Source organism: Eleutherodactylus coqui, chromosome 4, assembly GCF_035609145.1.
Source record: "Eleutherodactylus coqui strain aEleCoq1 chromosome 4, aEleCoq1.hap1, whole genome shotgun sequence".
In the NCBI taxonomy this organism is placed as follows: domain Eukaryota; kingdom Metazoa; phylum Chordata; class Amphibia; order Anura; family Eleutherodactylidae; genus Eleutherodactylus; species Eleutherodactylus coqui.
The window spans coordinates 112179860-112197898 of NC_089840.1; the positions used below are offsets into that span (position 1 = coordinate 112179860).

The window sequence follows — 18039 nt, forward strand, 5'->3', positions numbered from 1 at the left end:
TTGATTATTTTTGTGCCTAAGTGCATTCAGCATGGCAGAACATTCTTCAAGAAACCATGTATTTTGTTATCACTTGCATATCATTAACATGTCTATCAATCCTGTGATTTTTTTTTTTTTTCTCAATAAGTTTTTATTGTAATAGTTCTTGTACAATGAAAAGGTTACAGCCTTAAAGAAAGAACATTTATAACAAAATTGTAAATATAGTACCATACAAGATTGAGAGTCTCTTGGAGAAGATTGAATTTCGTTGGAGACTTATGCTCGATGGATTCTCCTTGCTGGTTTCCTAGTAAAGAACAAAAAGTATTTTCTGGAAGGAAAAGGGGGGGGGGAGGATTGGAGGAAAGGGGGGGATGGGAGGGTGGGGTGAGGGAGGGAGATGCGGAAAGAGGATAGTGGGAAAATGGTGTAACAGTAACAAAATTAAACCAGGTCTACAAAGATTAGAATTTACTTCCGAATTGGATGTAGAATGAGCCATGGATTCCAAGTATTCTCAAATTTGGGTAAGCTATTATTGCAGAGAGCTAAAATGTATTCATATATACTGTGTTCAGAAATTAGTTGGATTAAGTCATTCTCATTTGGTGAGATATCCGACCTCCACTTCCTGGCTATTAGGAGCTTTGCGCATAGGAGGATATGTCCTATTAGTATTTTACTAGAAGGGGGGATTGTCCCGGGATCTAAGAGTAGAAGTGCAGTTTTTGGAGTAAATAGGACCTTCAAACCCGTCACTTTAAGTATAAGGTTAAAGGTGGATTTCCAGAAAGGAAGAATATGGGGGCAAGCCCAGAAGATATGGATCAGGGAACCTTGTTGCTCGCATTTCCTCCAACAATGGTTACTGTTGGTCAGGCCTCTTCTGGCCAAGATAGTTGGGGTGAAATACCAACGTGTTATCAATTTTTGGTGTGTTTCAATAAGGTTTGCACTCTGAGAGGTTTGGCCTGACCATTTAAAGGCCTTAAGCCAAGCAGCAGTAGGGATTTTTTGGCGGAGGTCCTTCTCCCAGTTTAATAGGTGGATCTTCCCCGTTGGCCTTAGTGCTCCAGTTAGATTGTCATAAAAGATACGCGTGTGCATTTTGGGAAGGCTAGAGGAAAGTATATTATAAATGATCTCGGGTACCTTAAGTTCTCGTAACTGATGGTTATGGAGGATGGAGCATACTTGTGAGTATCTAAAATGATCTGAGTTATCCAGAAAGAATTTGGTTTGTAATGTTTGAAATGGCAGAGGGCCCTGCGGGGAAATGAAGTCTGATATAAAATGCATTCCTCTTTTGACCCAGGAGTTAAGCTAAAGATTGGGAACAAAGTATTCTAGGATTCTAATAGGAATGTTCTTTAGACTTCTAGTATAGTTTTTTTCTGTGTTGTGGAAAAGATTTTTCCAAGCTTCTATTGAAGTTAGCATAGGAGGTGACACGTTCGGAGTAGCGAAGCGTGTCAGCAGTTTTGGAAAGGACCAGGCGGCTAGTAAAGCTATCAGCAAGCATTTCAATGGTCTTTGATGGTTGTTTTCTGTTTCTATCGAGACCCAACTAACTTGTTGTGTTTGACGAGTCCAGGATAATGTTTGGCTTAGTATTGTGGCTGTACGGTAGGAGTTTAAATTAGGTAATCCTAGTCCTCCTTGGTATCTGTTAAGGGAAAGAATGGAGAGGGCTATTCTAGGCTTTTTATCGAGCCAGACAAATTTAGTTAGTTGTCTTTGGAAGCTCTCAATGGTTTGTTTTGGAATTAATATTGGGAGGGTCCTAAAATAATGTAGTATTTTAGGCAAGATAAGCATTTTATAGATATTTATGCGTCCCAGCCAGGAGATCGGACGTGAGCGGTAGGAGTCTAATTCTTTTTGGAGGGCTGCGAGAAGGGGTGGGTAATTGACTGTAATTAAATCAGTTGTAGGGGAGCATAGGTTAATACCTAGGTATGGGATGCTCTTAGTTTGCCACTGAAAAGGGAATTCTTTCTCTATATCTAGTTTGAGATCTCTACTAACGTTGATGCCCAGGATTTGAGATTTAGTGATATTTAGTTTGTAATAAGATATGGATGCAAATTCGGACAAGGTATTTTGAACTGTTCTCAGGGAGAGGGTTGGGTTTGTAAGTGTAAGTAAAATATCATCAGCAAATAGGCTGATCTTATGTTGACGGAGGCCTGCAGTAATTCCTTGAATGTCCGGATGGGTTCTTATATGTTCCGCCAAGGGTTCCATTACTAATGTAAATATTAGGGGTGATAAAGGGCAGCCTTGGCGTGTACCATTAGATATAGAGAAGGGATTAGATAAAAGACCATCTACTAAGATTTTGGCTGATGGAAAGGAGTATAGGGCTTTGATAGCCTTGAAAATATATCCTGAGAAGCCAAATTTGTTTAATGTAGAAAAGGCATAACCCCAATGTAGCCTATCGAATGCCTTTTCGGCATCAAGGGCAACTAGGATTGAGGGGACTTTTGTAGATTCAGAATTATGTATAAGATTTAGGATTCTTCTGGTCCCATCCAAGGCCTGTCTTCCCCTTGTAAAGCCTACCTGGTCGGAATGGACTATGTCAGGCAGGATTTTGAGTAGTCTATCCGCCAGCACCTTAGCGAAAAGTTTTATGTCGCAATTCAAGAGGGAGATAGGCCTAAAGTTGGCAGGTGATGTGGGGGTCTTCCCTGGTTTTGGAATTGTTATAACAGTGGCTTCCAACATTTCTTTGGGAAAAGAGCTTTGTTCTATGCCTTGATTGAAGGCTTGAGATAAATGTGGGGCCAGGGAAATAGAGAAGAGTTTATAGTAATCATTAGAAAAGCCGTCGGGTCCCGGGGCTTTATGGGATTTTAGGGTTTTAATAGTGTTTGCTATTTCTGTAGGGAGTATTTGGGTGTTAAGGGAAGAGAGTTGAGATGGCGAGAGCGTTGGGAGTTTTATTTCCTTTAGAAAAGTTTCAATAGATTGGGTAGAAGGTTGGGGTGTGTCTTTGTCATCTTTTAAGTTATATAGTTTAGAATAATATTGGCGGAAGGCTTCTGTGATTTGTGTTGGGTGGAAGATTTTTGTTGAGGGATTGTGGGGGTCTATGATGTATGGTATCTTAGATTTACATGTTTTTTTTTTTTACAAGATTAGCCAACATGCGTGTGGGTTTGTTTTTTGAGGCATATAGAGTTGATCGTGATGCTGTCATTTCTCTTTCATAGTTGTCCATTAGGATGGATCTAAGATTTTGTCTAAGAGCAAATAGTTGGTTGTGAAGTGAGACTGAGGGATTTTTACTTATTTGGTTTTCTATAGAAGAGAGTTGGTCTAGAATTGTATCTAGCTGACGGGATTTTTCCCTTTTGTGTTGGGCACCAATTTTAATAAGCACCTCCCTGATAAAAGCCTTGTCGGCGTTCCAGTTTCCGGCGTTTCAAAGGTGAAACATCTGGAGTGGTATTAATGGTGAAATATTCATCTAGCGCTAGTTTAATGTTGGTCTGGTTTTTTGGGAGTTTTAGTAGGAAGATGTTGTTACGCCAAGGTTTGGGACTTTCTTTTAATGCATCAAGGGATATATTGATCGATACTGGGGAATGATCCGACCAAGTGGCGGATCCGATCTGGGCTTTTTTTACTAAGGGAAGAGTAGTTCTGTTTACCAAGATCAAATCAATTCTTGAGGAAGACTTGTGTCTAGCTGAGTAAAAGGAGTACTCTTTAGATGAAGCGTTCAAGCATCTAAATGTGTCGAAGAGAGATTCAGTTTGAAGCCATGGGAGCAGGGAGGTCGTCGTCCTCAGAGAACCTCTTGAGGAGTCTAGGACTCTATCAGGGACTGCATTAAAGTCTCCACATATGAATAGGTGACCCACTTCGCGTCTTCTAGCTTTTTTTATTGTTTTATTTAAGAAACGAATTTGGGCTTGGTTTGGAGCATATAGATTCACTAAGGTGAAGGGTTTGTTATTTAGAGAGCCAGACATAATGATATATCTGCCTTTGGGATCTATATCTTGTGAAGTAACTTCCACCTGTAGCGAGTCTTTGAAAGTAATCAGGACTCCTGCTTGTTTTCTGGGGGAGCAGGCTAAATAAATTTTTGGGAATTTTTTATGAGAGAATTTTGGGCAGGCGGAAGCTGCGAAGTGGGTCTCCTGCACACAGATAATATCAGCGTTAGAGGAAAGAGCCTCCTTCCAAAGCAGAGATCTCTTAAATGGCGAATTCAACCCATTTGCATTGATTGACAAAATCTTAATTGACATTTTGGAAACTTAAGAATCCGTTGAGCCGGAGAGTTAATACATCTTGAGCAGTAGACCAAAAGTGGGAGATAATAAAGAAATAGCATGCAACAGAGCATGGAAAACAGAACAGAGTAGACAATGCCCTTATCATCTTGATGATATTTCCGTATGAGGAAAGTATTATGGGCAGAAAAAGAGTAGTACACTCAGAGATTCAGTGTAAGATAGAAAAATACGCATAAAGCTATTACAGGCTGGAGGGCCTGAACAGCGGTAGTGGGGAGCGAAAAAAGTTTGTCTGGCGAAGAACCGTCCGGATTCGCCTGAGTAAAAAGCTGGGTGGGTCCCAACCTTAGTCGATGTTGTGGACTTGAGCAGGATTTTGAGCTTTTTTGGAGGAAGGATGTTGGTTGGCCGAGGATGGAATGTCAATCTTCCAGGATTTAAGGAGATGGATTGCATCTTCTGGTTTTTGGAAGGTGTGGGTGGTGTCTTCTCTACGAATCAGGAGTTTTGTGGGAAAACCCCATCTATACGGGATTTTAGCTTGTCGTAAGGCTTCGGTAATTGTGGAAAATTTTTTCCTATTCAACATGGTGGTCTGTGAGAGATCCGTGAATAGGCGTATCTTTTCATACGGCGCTGGAAGATGGGATAGATTGCGAGCAGCAGACATAACAGCATCTTTTATGTGATAAAAATGGATGCGTGCTATAGTGTCTCTCGGGACAGAGTCGGTAATGAATCTAGGCTTAGGTAGCCTGTGTGCTCTGTCAATAGTTAGGTCTAGGTTGCTTGCTTCAGGAAGCAGCGTAGCCATAAGTTGTTTCAAGTAGTTTGAGATTTCAGAGGAAGAGACAGATTCAGGAATTCCGCGGAATTTGATATTATTGCGTCTATTCCTGTCTTCAATATCTGCCATTTTTGTTTTGAGCTGCTCAACTTCTTCCACTAGCTCGTAGTGAGCGTCAATTAGAGCATTATGTGACTGAGAAAATTCACCCATTTTATTCTGCGTATGGGATACACGGTCACCAATCTCATCTATGGTATTTTTAAGAGAGGTGTTTAGTGATTGGAAGCTTGATTGAATAGAGTCACTTAAGGCGACCACCATGTCCTTTATGAAGAATTCAGATGCTGGTTGTGAGGAAGATGACATGGACGAAACAAACTCTCTCAGGGAGGGTATTTGAGAAGCTGAAGGAACTGATATGTCAGTCCTGGGTTTTTGTTTTTGGGGACTATCAGATGAAGAGGAGGACTGTGACATGTGCGGGGAGGATGTCGGCGCCATTTTAGGTGATTGCTGTGAACGGGGGAAGTGTCTCTTTCCTCCTGATAGTGGTTGTAGTGAGGGCGATGTGTCTGCACTCACCGGTTCCTGCTGGCGGTGTCTCGGCGGCGAGCTGTCATCAGGGTGAAGCGGAGCCGTTCCCTCTTCATTCCGAGCAGCGAACTCGGAGAGGAACGGAGCGGCTTCTGTCAGAGCGCGCCGGGTTGTCGTGGCTGAGAAAAACTCATCCAAGCGCTTAGGCTGAGCGCGGGAGTCCTTACGGCGAGGCATCGCTGTGGTTGCCGGTATCTCCGACACCGAAAGAGAGAGGTGAGGACCCGTGTGATGCTGTGGAGTAGCTTTCAGGCTAGGACCGGAGCGGAGCACAAGGATTAAGCGGCCATCTTCTTGCGCTGCCAGGCCACACCCCCCTCAATCCTGTGATTTTCATAATTCTACAACTTGCTGTTTTAATGTTGAGGAGTATTCTAAACTTTTTTTTGTCCTTTCTGCACTTTTTGACAGTCTGGTGCTGTCCTCTCACATAGGTTAGGGCAGTGACTTTAGCTGGGACAGGGGTTGTGTGCCCAGCAACCTTGCACTCGCACGTATGTGTATGGGTTCGCAATGTGAGTCACAGGTCACAAAAAATTCAACCTCAATGGATTTTTTTGCAACCTGTGACCCACAGTCATGGCAGGCTGCAACTCATACATTAATGTGAGTGTGAGGCCACAGGGCTACACAGCAACATTTGGTCATGCAACCCCAGTCACAGCCAAAAGTCCCTGGCAGACCTAGCTTTAAGCTACCCATGCACTACATCAAAGTCGGAATAACCTGGCAATTTCAGCAGAATCGGACAACTATCTAATCTGCATGTATGGAGGGTGTTCCCGCCTTCCCCCAAAGGCAGATGTCGAGGGGATATATAAGGATAAGTAAGGCATGTTGTTCCTGTGGGAAATAAGCCACTGCCAGAGGAGTCTGGCAGCCACTTGCTGACCTCTTTCCTTTGAAAACACATGCATGCTTGGCTTGGTGTATGAGGAATTCGGGAGGACTGGCTGATGACTGAGCAAGCAACTGTTATAAGTGTATAGGCATCTTCAATCTCAGAGTTTTTCTTGTTGCTGCTGGGTTAAATGGTCCTGGTAAAAGTGTGCAAAGAAATAATCCTCTGAGAACCACTTTCCTCACTGAAGTTGAGGAAAATCAAGTGATTTATGTGACCTCTTCGGATTCTTTCTATGCATATCACTAGCAATCAAATGCATTACAGATACATTATAAGAAGACATGCACCCGTGTCAGTTGGATATCATAACTACAGGTTCTTATGCTTCCAATTTATTGACAGGAAGCAAAGATTTTGGTCAATATGGTATAGAATCCCTGAAAAAAATAGATGCTTTTGAATTATTAAATAGTTTTCTCATACATGTTAATGTATGAATATGATATGTTCTACCTTAAAAACCCAACTTCTAATTGCATTTCATTTCCATTTTTTCTTCCGTTAAGCGATGACACACTGCACTTGGCTCGAGACAGCGAACATCTGGAAACCAAATGTTCCATGGGATAAAAAAGAGCAAGATCAGAAAGTGAGTCTCATAGTCTGTGCCAGGATCATAGACAACATGATGCTGTTTCTGCTTGGTGTATTGCTACAGCTGGTGGTGGCAACTTGGGCACAATATGATTACTACTATCCCCAACAAGACTACGGAAATGATGATCAGTGGGTTAATCTTTTTAGGCAAGGATTTAATTTCCAGTGCCCTCATGGACAGGTAGTGGTTGCCATAAGGAGCACATTTAGCAAAAAAGAGGGATCAGATAGAAGATGGAATTACGGATGTATGCAAACCCCTCATGATCTTGGAGAGCCTACAGAATGTTGGTGGGAAGATATCAACAGAGCCGGACTGGAATGGTAAGAAATGATCATACAGTAAGTGTTACATTGCAGATCTTCCATTCTCCCTGTTTACACAGTATTCTGTAATTAGGGTTCCTTTCCTTTTTGAGTACAGTCTTGATGATAGCTGGACATTTGCTTTCATTGTCCAATCTGCTAGATTTCACTTAGTCATTAAGTAATATGTACAAGATAATTGCTTACAATTCACACCACAAAATATGAATGATTGTAATCATAGATACCAGACTAATAATGCATTTGGGTGAGTAATTCGCACCATAAAACTGGCTCCATTTTGTCGCTTTTATGTTTTTAATCTACTAATAAACAAATGAGAACTGTCAATTGCAAGCAATGATTAAAGCAAAATAAATGTTGGGATTTTGAAGTTAATCCAAAAGTAATATAATAATGATACAATGCTTTGCATCACTTGGTGCTGCAAGGGGCTCAGACACCCCCCCCCCCCCCCCCCATGTAATTTTAGTGCTACATTTACAATGTTAACAAGATCTAAAGTTCCGAAGACTTTTTTTTGTATATAATACAGTATAACTAAGGGTGGTTTCACATCTGCACTGGGGATTCCGTTTTCCTGCTCCATTCGGGTAGCAGGAAAGGGAACCGCCTGGTCAAACGGACCCATCTTATAACAGAACCGAACAGTACCAATAGATTACATGAGCTTTATGTATAGTACCATATATAAAAAAGATGGCTGGACCATTGTAGAGAACAAGCACTTGAGAGTGTAAGCTCTTGCAAGCAGGGCCCTCAACCCTACTGTTCAAACTGCCCATTGTTTGTACATGTTCCCTCAGACTTTCTGCAGATTATGTTGGCTATATAAAGATTATATCATTATTATTATTGACTTAATTGTGCCATCTCTAGTTAGTGGAGTACATAGAACAGAGGGAGCCCCATAGAAAGTTTACAGTACGCCTTCTATTATGGTGCAGAGTTTTGCCACCCTAGAAGGACCTGGTGTTTTTCCCCATCCACTTACTTTTATTCTGGCTCCCCAACCTTTGCTTACTCTAGATAGGTACGTCTTTCACAGGTTCAATGTACCCAATAACAAAGGGGACAGGACCAACCAGTGATGGGGTCTCTAACCCCACAGCAGAGATATGTCAGTGTTTTTGCTAGCACTAGGCACCCAGGGAGCATGTCTTAGCTTTTTGGCTCAGTTCCCTAGAACTCTGGGCTACGCCACTATGAACTATATCCCTATCCACCGGATAGGGATATAATGGAATACTATGGTGGAGCAGAGAGCATTTACATCCCTTCAATGCTATTCACTCTAGTAGAGCACAGGACATATTGGACCTGCAGTATACTGGACAGTAATAACATCCAACCAGGAGAATGGTGGTAACACATGGGAAAATCAGAGTTCTTTTACTGACTGTTAGTTTGCAAGTACTGCTGAGTTGTGTACTGTTCATATCACACCATATATGTCAAACTGCTGAAAGTGTTGCTTCAGATGCTAGATGGTGGCAAATCAATGTTACTCTCTGTACAGCTGTGAGAACTATGTTCCCAATTGTGATGATAATATTTAATATAATTTTCCCAGGGGCACCTAATAAATTAAGAGGCTCATTCCAACACCTCCGTGCACCTTCATAGAAATGTACGCCAGGTCCATCCATAATTAGTGCCAGTTTATAGTGTAAATTATGTTGGCACAGAATGGCCTTGCCCCCTCCCAAAAGCCACTTTTCAGAAAAGTGGCGAGATCAGCACAGAATGAAGAAAAGGGACAAATGTTTGGCGCAAGCAGGCCTTGGTGTAAAGCATATGGTAAATATCTCCCAATTAGTGTCTATATTTGATACCCACAAAGTAACCTTGTTGTTATCTGGTAAGCTCTTTGCACTGGCCAGGATATTTCATGGCAGGTGAAGTGCTCTGTAGGGGGTGCTCTCATCATTGGAGAGGGTGTCTTATCTGCCACCTATAACTGGTTTGTAGGAAGTCAACTGTAGATGAGACAAGCTTCAAAGAGGAAAGTAAATGGACTTTTGTTGTCCAAATCCAGCACCCCTCCACCAAATCGGGGAGGAAATACAGGAATATGGATTGAATAACATTCATTGTATTTCTCCCTTATTGTTTAACATCATTTTTAATGCATTACAATAACTCTCTGTGCCACAGTTTGTTCACCTTTCAATTAAGGCCCATTTACACTGGATGAATGTCGGGAAATGATGCCTTACACTTGTTCCTGTGCTGTTACACAGGAGCGAGTATTGCTGGCTCGCTCACAGAGCGAGCGCATTGTGCTCTATGGTCACGAATATACCCGCAGCCCATAGGTAACAACATTGTGTACGGGCTGCGGGTACCCGTGTCATCGCCAAACAACGGTGCGGGAAATATAAACAAAAAGTGTACTGCACATGACCACCTGTGTGAGTACTCAGTTATGTGAAGTACATTATGCAGACGTATGCTGGGCTCACAGCTGGGATCAAGTGAATTCCACATATGATGGTGTTATTCAAAGCGTTATCTATAATGCGTAATTTACAAAAAGTCCCCGGGAATGCTCACCTTCCTGCAGTTCCAGGAGCAGCTTGTTGAACGCCTTCTGTTTGAGACCGCCACACCTCAGCTTACATAGCTTCACAGAGTGACACTTTTTACACCCCTGCCACTGGGGTTAAGAAATACCCCCCCAAAAAGCATGAGAGGAGAAAGGATTTTATTGTCTTCAGAAATACCACACACTTTACATAATTGCTTTTATGTAAGATTTGGGGGATGCGAAAAAGAGAGTGGGGGGGGGGGATTATTTTTAGGAAATCAACTTTTTTTCTGCACGAGTGACCAATGGTGCTTGGAATTTATTCAGTTGTGCCCTGACATTCAATGGGTGTTCCCTCCATTATAGGCCTAACCATGTGTCCTGTAAGTAGATAAGGGCCACAATAGGTATGTTTCTCAACATGGGACAAACAGGGGTATACATTTTTGGGTGAAAGTCTTCATTCTTATGTGTGCTGTACAAAAAAAAAATGTTTTTAAATTGACACAATTGCCAGAAAAATTAAAATCGTAGTTTTTTATTTTGCTTTGCTTAGATTAATTCAAAAACTGTGGGGTCAAAATACGCTTTACACCCCTAGAGAAATTTGGTAAGGGGTCTAGTTTTCAAAATGTGGTCATTTGTGGGGGTACTTTATTGTTTTGGCCGCTCAATGGCTCTACAAGTGGACTATGGGGCCTGGAATTAATTCAGTTGTGCCCTGAAATCCAATGGGTGTTGCCTCCATTATAGGCCTAGCCATGTGTCTTGTAAGTAGATTGGGACCACAATGGGTATTCTGAACACAGGATAAACAGGGGGATCCATTTTGGGGTGCATGTCTTCATTCATATGTGTGCTGTACAAAAAAACAGTTTTTAAAATGACATGATTGCCAAAAAATGAAAATCGTATTTTTTTTCCTTCTGCTTTGCTTAGATTCATTCAAAAACTGTGAGGTCAAAATATGCAGTACACCCCTAGAGGAATTTGTTAAGGGGTCTAGTTTTCAAAATGGGATCATTTGTGGGGGTTCTCTGTTGTTTTGGCAATTCGAGGGCTCTACAAGTGTGCAGTGGGGCCTAAATACCCTTTAGGCCTTAGTCAGACGGGCGTTTTTAGCCGTGATTTGCGCATGCGCATGCGTCCGGCGATTTTAAAAAACCATTGCTTTGCAATGGTATCGGACACATGAGCGCTTTTTATGCGCTCGTCCGATAAATTATAGAACAGAAATCGCAGATCGCACCTATGTGCGATCTGCGATTCCTGTTCTCTTCTCTATATGCGCTCAATGGGGCCGGCGGCAGCAGCGCCGACCCCATTGAGAACATATAGAAGACAAATCATTCTTCTCTGCCACAGCTGTAACAACTGTGACAGAGAAGAACGATGTTTGCCCATTGAATTCAATGGAGCCGGCAATACAGCCGCTCCATTGAAAGCAATGGGCTGCCGGCGTGCGCGGGATGAATTGTCGGGAATGGCTTAAATATATAACCCCTTCCCTGCAATTCATCCTAAAATGTGTTAAAATAAAAAAAAATTGTATACTCACCTTTCCGCTGCAGCCGGAGTCCAGCCGTGGCCGCTGTCAGTTCTCCTGAACTGCTTCTCGGCACTAATCAGCCAGCGGGGCTTTAAAATCCCCACCTGCTGAATGATCTTCCTCTGATTGGTCACAGCCCTGACCAATCAGAGGCAGGTTTCACTCACACACCCATTCATGAATTCATGAATGGGTGAGTGACTGCTGCCTCTCAGCGCTGAGCCAATCAGGGGCAGGTCTGACTCACATCCATTCATGAATTCATGAATGGGTGTGAGTGAGACATGCCTCTGATTGGCTCAGCGCTGAGCCAATCAGGGGGCAGGTCTGACTCACACCCCCTTCACACCCACTGCAGGACGGCCGCGCGGAGCTCCGGCTGCCGGGAGAAGGTGAGTATATATATATTTTTTATTTTTACACATTTTAGGATGAATTGCAGGGAAGGGCTTATATATTTAAGCCCTTCCCGACAATTCATCCCGGGCTCGCCCGCAGCGCATTGCTTTAAATGGAGCCGGCTCTATTGCCGTCTTCATTGAATGCAATGCACTGGACAGCTCCGGCCCGTTTCTAATGAAACGCGGCTAGGAGCAGATTTTCGGGCGATTTGCGGGCGACTTGCGCGCACCGGTCACGCGATTTGCGGATGCGCATCCGTCATGCGATCCGCAAATCGCGTGAAAAAACGCCCGTGTGACTAAGGCCTTAAGCAAAATTTTTGTTCTGAAAGCAACCGGCTGCTTCTTTCATCTTGGGCCCACGTTGTACATACGGACAGAATATTAGGGTCCCGATGGGTATGTTTCTGAACACAGGACAAACAGGGGTATCCATTTTGGGGTAAAAGTCTTCATTCATGTGTGTGCTGTACAAAAAGACCTGTTTTTAAAATGACACAATTGCCCCAAAAAAATGTAAATCGTAATTTTTTCCTTCTGCTTTGCTTATATTATATCAATAACTGTGGAGCCAAAATACCCAGTACACCTCTAGATGAATTCTTTAAGGGGTCTAGTTTTCAAAATGGGGTAATTTGTGGGGGTACTATATTGTTTTGGCCGCTCAAGGGCTCTACAAGTGTACAATGGGGCCTAAAACACCTTCAAGCAAAATTTCTGTTCTGAAAGCCACCAGCTGCTCCGTTGAATTTGGGCCCTGTTGTGCATACAGACATATGATTAGAGTCACAATAGATATGTTTCTGAACATAGGACAAACAGGGGTATCCATTTTGGGGTGTAAATTCCCATTTTCGTGTGCACTATAAAAAAAACAGCCTTTAAAATGACATATTTGCAAAAATATGGCATTTTATTTTTTCTCCTCTTAATTGCATTAACTCCTGAAAAAAACTGTGGGATCAAAATACTAATGGCACCCCTCAGGGATGTAGTTTTTAAAATTGGGTCATTTGTGGGGGTATCTATCATTCTGACACCTATGAGCCTTTGCAATCTTGGCTTGGTGTAGGAAAACAAAGTGTTTCTCAAAATGTTGATAATCAATGTTAAATTTGTATGTCTCCTAAATGATTTAAAGGGGTTGTCCCGCGCCGAAACAGGTTTTTTTTTTTTTCGACCCCCCCCCCCCCCCCGTTCGGCGCGAGACAACCCCGATGCAGGGACTGAAAAAAAGAACAGCACAGCGCTTACCTGAATCCCGGCGCTCCGGTGACTTCTATACTTACCGGTGAAGATGGCCGCCGGGATCCTCTACCTCCGTGGACCGCAGCTCTTCTGTGCGGTCCATTGCCGATTCCAGCCTCCTGATTGGCTGGAATCGGCACGTGACGGGGCGGAGCTACACGGAGCTACACGGAGCCCCATAGAGAACAGGAGAAGACCTGGACTGCGCAAGCGCGTCTAATTTGGCCATTAGGCCATTTTAGACGGCGAAAATTAGACGGCAACCATGGAGACGAGGACGCCAGCAGCGGAGCAGGTAAGTGCAAAACTTTTTATAACTTCTGTATGGCTCATAATTAATGCACAATGTACATTACAAAGTGCATTATTATGGTCATACAGAAGTGTATAGACCCACTTGCTGCCGCGGGACAACCCCTTTAAGAAATAATGTTTTCCAAATGTGCGACCAGAAAAAAGTAAACAAATGGAAATATATCTTATCAAAAATTTGTACAGTATGTTTGCACATATTTGAGATATTGCAATTGAAAATGTGAAAAAATGACAATTTTGAAATTTTTTTTAGAAACTTTTAATAAATATACACCAATTCTATCAATCTATCTTCACCACCTAAATGAAGTACAACATGTGGCAAAAAAACAATGTCAGAATCACTTGGATATGCAAAACCTTTACGGAGTTATTCTATGTTAAAATGAAACATGTCAAATTTCCAAAATTTGGTTTGGTCATTAAGGCGCAAACAGGCTTGGTCACTAAGGGGTTCAGAGACCAAATATATTAATGATTTTGTTGTCCAAAAGATTTCAGAAAAACTGCAGCTCCAATTTGAATGATTCACAACTTTTCCTATATAGCGATCTCCCCAAATGTGTTGAGTAACGCCCTGTGTATATACAGCATGAACGCCACGCTCCTCACGACTGAATAAAAGTAATGTTTATAGGGAAAACTATAAGTGAGTAGGCTTCTTATCTCCATGAACTTTGTGTCACTTTACATTATTTGGTCCTCTCTTGTTTTTACATCCAGTTATGACTTACCATTAGAGATGAGCGAGCATACTCGGTAAGGCGATATACTAGAGAGAACATCGCCTTTTTTCGAGTACCTGCTGGCTCGTCCCTGAAGATTCCGGGGGGCCGCGGGGGTCAGGGGTGGCGCAGGGCAGCGAGGGGGAGCGGGGAGGAGAGTGAGAGAGATCCCTCTCTCTCTCCCTCCCGATCCCCTCCGCAACCCCCGGCTCACCCCCGCGGCCCTCCCGAATCTTCAGGGACAAGCCAGCAGGTACTCGAAAAAGGCTCTCGAGTATATCGCGTTACCGAGTATGCTCGCTCATCTCTACTTACCATGTTTTTCCTGCGTCTCCATTCATGGTAATAGCTACATTATTTGTTTCTCCCCTTTTGTTATAGCAACTATTCCTCTGTCTTCACTGCTAATGGTGTTTACAGAAATAGCAAACATTTTACAACAGGCACTGCATTACGAGATAATTTAATGGATGGCAAATTATACAGTCTGTCAATGTCGAGGACTTCGCTTTCTTCCACTTACATTATTATACATGAATTATGGATGCCAATCAAGCTATACATTGCCATTTTCCTGGCATCATTTATATATCTTGTGCTTGTAGAAGCCTTTGTAGCTGCAGCATTGCCTAATACACAGATTTGTTACATTCATAATTATTAAACTACTGTGTATTTTTTCATAAATATTAGATAAATCATAATTTCATGGTTAGAGATTGTTTATAGAGATAATGCTCTCCGTTAGAGACGAGTTTTATACGTTCATACTCTTGTCATTAGCTTTCTTTTCTTTAAGGCTACATTCACACTAGCGTTCTTTCGACTAACCCAGTTGTTGCTCAGGATTTCAAATATTGTGGTGGCTCAGTCCTTAGCCCTGTCAAATCTCATCTAGGGCAACATCAACTTTTAAAAACTCCATCCAGCCATCACCCTTGGTCAGTCTTGAACCTAAAACTCCAGCAGTGCTAACAACTGAGCCACCATCCATGTATTTTAATATGCTGAAAAATGGAAGAGCAAGAAGAATAAATACAAAGAGAACATAAAAAAGCCAATTCAGCCATCACCCAGGGACAGATTTGAACCTACAACTCCATCACGGCAAGGCAGCAGTGCCAATAACTGAGCCACTATACTTGAGAAGAATGAACACAACGAGAACATACACTGGTAACCTCCATGCAGATGTTAGCCATAGTCAGATGTGAATCCAGAATCCCAGTGTTACAAGGTATGGTGGCTTAGTTGTTAGCACTGCTGCCTTGCAGTGCTGGAATTGTAGGTACAGATCTGACCAAGGGCAATGGCTGGATGGAGCCATGTTGTCCTTGATGAGATTTAAACCTAGGACCTCAGCACTGCACATATTCCCATTCATTAACGAGGCACCACCACCAAACTGGAAATGAAAAATAGATTGTTTTCACATTTCATCTGCCTCCCATTAAGTACAATGCAATAAAAAAGCATCCACCTGCACTCCATTTCCGAAACCAGAAATAAAAGCGCAGCAGTTTATTGCACTTTTCATCCAGTGTAAAAAAAAAAATGGAATGGAGCCGGACAATGCAGAAATGGATTGAAACTGAAGACCTTCTGCTTCAGGGCATTTCTAGACAATTTATTGTTCTAGCGACAGATCAGAAAACGGAAAGCAAAACACAATTGTGAAAAGGCTCTGACTGTTTTGCATTCTAGCTGCTGAATTCGGGAAAGTTGACAAGGTTGTGATGAAGCTCCAAGTATTTATAGAAGCAAGTATTGTAAAGAGTATCAGATATACAATTCCCTCTCCAATCTGCAGGCCTTCCAATATGATTTAAAGTCATGGCAACCTCAAAAAGACCATTAAAGGGGTCTTCTCAATAACATAAATACTGCTCATGCATCAGATCTTGCTAAAGTTCAACTCTTTCACTTATGCAGTTTTTGAAAATGCCCCCTTTGTAGGCTTCCAGTGTCCCATGTGTGTCATAGTCTGTGCTATAAAATCCGTTTCTGGTTGCTATGTCCACTTGGCACTTGGATGGGTAATAATGCATGCGCAGTGCTGTGTCTTGTTCCTGCAATGCTCGGTGCCTAGTATCTGTTATGCACATGCATTAGACAGGTACTTCTCAGTTTTACCTTTCCTGCACATGTGCTATATGAGGTGGTACACGGAGTGTTTCAGGGGGTTGCGGGAGAGCCGTACAGCGCACAGCCCGCCCCATAGACCAGAAGGACATGGATGCCATGAGGACAGTAAAAGTTAGAAAAAGTTTAATAAATAAACATAACTATCTCCCTTTACATCAGTCCAGTATATGGAGCCAGTAATATTTAACCCCTGATTAGGCTGAGCCCCGGGACTGGGTCATTGGGCTCATGTGCTGTCCGTGGTAATCCACAAACAGCCAATGGCCCTAATATAGGGCTATAAGGCTATGCACATTGACTTTTGGTGCAGAGTTTTAGAAGGTTTTTGATTTGGAAAGGTTGCGGATTTTACTCTATGGAAAATCCACAGCATTTCCGCTACGTGTAAATGCACCCTATATTCACTGAGACAGAAGGGTTAACTGTACAATCGTGTAAATGTACCCTAGAGGTTACATAGCTACTGGTTGTGTGAGACTCCGGTTATGTGGTGGGGCTTTTCTCTACTTTTCTTCTCCATAGACATCTATCTTGAATGGATATAAACAATTTTTACAGACTTCTGCTCAACCCTATCGCAATAGTCAAAGTTGCAGAGATGCATCGGATTACCCAGAGTGTGAGCCTGATGAATGCAACCCATCCACAGAAAATGTGTCCTTGTTCTCCATGGCAACAAAAGTTCAGCTTTCCTTTCTGAAACTACAGAGCGAAAATTAAAACTGAACTCTAGTTGCTATGAGTAAGAGTGACACCTTCTACGAGACAGTTTGGATACATGAGGCCCATTGTGTGACACGTTACCCATCTCTGTTCTGTAGTGCTCCCTATGGGCATCTGTCTCACAATAACATGTTGTGGACCTCTTCTAGCCTTTGACTAAAGATGGGGTTGCACATAGGTCAACTCACCAAGTACCTTCTAGTACTGTAGTGAATTTATTTTGGGGTCTAATCTGGGGTTTGGGATCTCTGCCTTAGCCATACCCTCTTGTATAAGACAAACACAACACAAAGTGTCACTCCCAATTTGCCACGACCTGTTGCTTTAGTATGATCCTGTGAAGAACTCTCCAAGACTTACATCTCTACAATGTTCTGGGTGGTGAGACCTCAATAGACAAAGTGTAAGATGTCTTGCCCCAGAGTACTTAGTAACTAAGGTCTTCCTGCTTCCTTGGAGTCATGGCTGCAAGGGAGGTATGTGACTTTTTGTCAGCTTTACAGAATAGCTTATGGGTGGAAGAGGCCAATGTGTAAGCTCTATTCTCAGCTATTCAAGAAGCACAAATCCACCGAGTAGTTCAGCTTCTTACAAACTGAATGCATCTAAAGACCGCTATCCTGAAGATGGGCTACCTGTTACAGGTGTCATACACCAATACACATGAGCTCACCCCCTGCTTCCAAGTAGGCCATAACCTGTAATTGTGAATGGGGCACTGTAAAAGACCAACTCTGGAACAAGAAGTCAAGAGAGGATAAAAGGTCCTGACCAAATCAAGCAAATCTAAAGATATTTGGACGTTTATTGACCTATAAGTTAAGGCCCCATTAAGGCACAGAATGATTATAGTTCAAAAAATCATTAAAACGAGCAAAAATGAACTAATTGTTTAGTCTAAACGCAGCCAATGACAAAAGCTGAATGATAATAATTGTTCACTTTTTGTT

At 42.4% G+C, this 18039-nt stretch overlaps 1 protein-coding gene across 1 annotated transcript in view; it reads left to right on the plus strand.

Moving 5' to 3' along the window:
• Positions 1-7136: 7136 nt before the first annotated feature.
• Positions 7137-18039, plus strand: part of DPT (dermatopontin) — a 35213-nt gene continuing 24310 nt past the window's right edge. Inside the window, exon 1 of the mRNA XM_066600005.1 lies at positions 7137-7450. Within this exon, the coding sequence (XP_066456102.1) occupies positions 7155-7450 (296 nt within the window). The 5' untranslated portion in view covers positions 7137-7154. The remainder of the gene's footprint in view (positions 7451-18039) is intronic.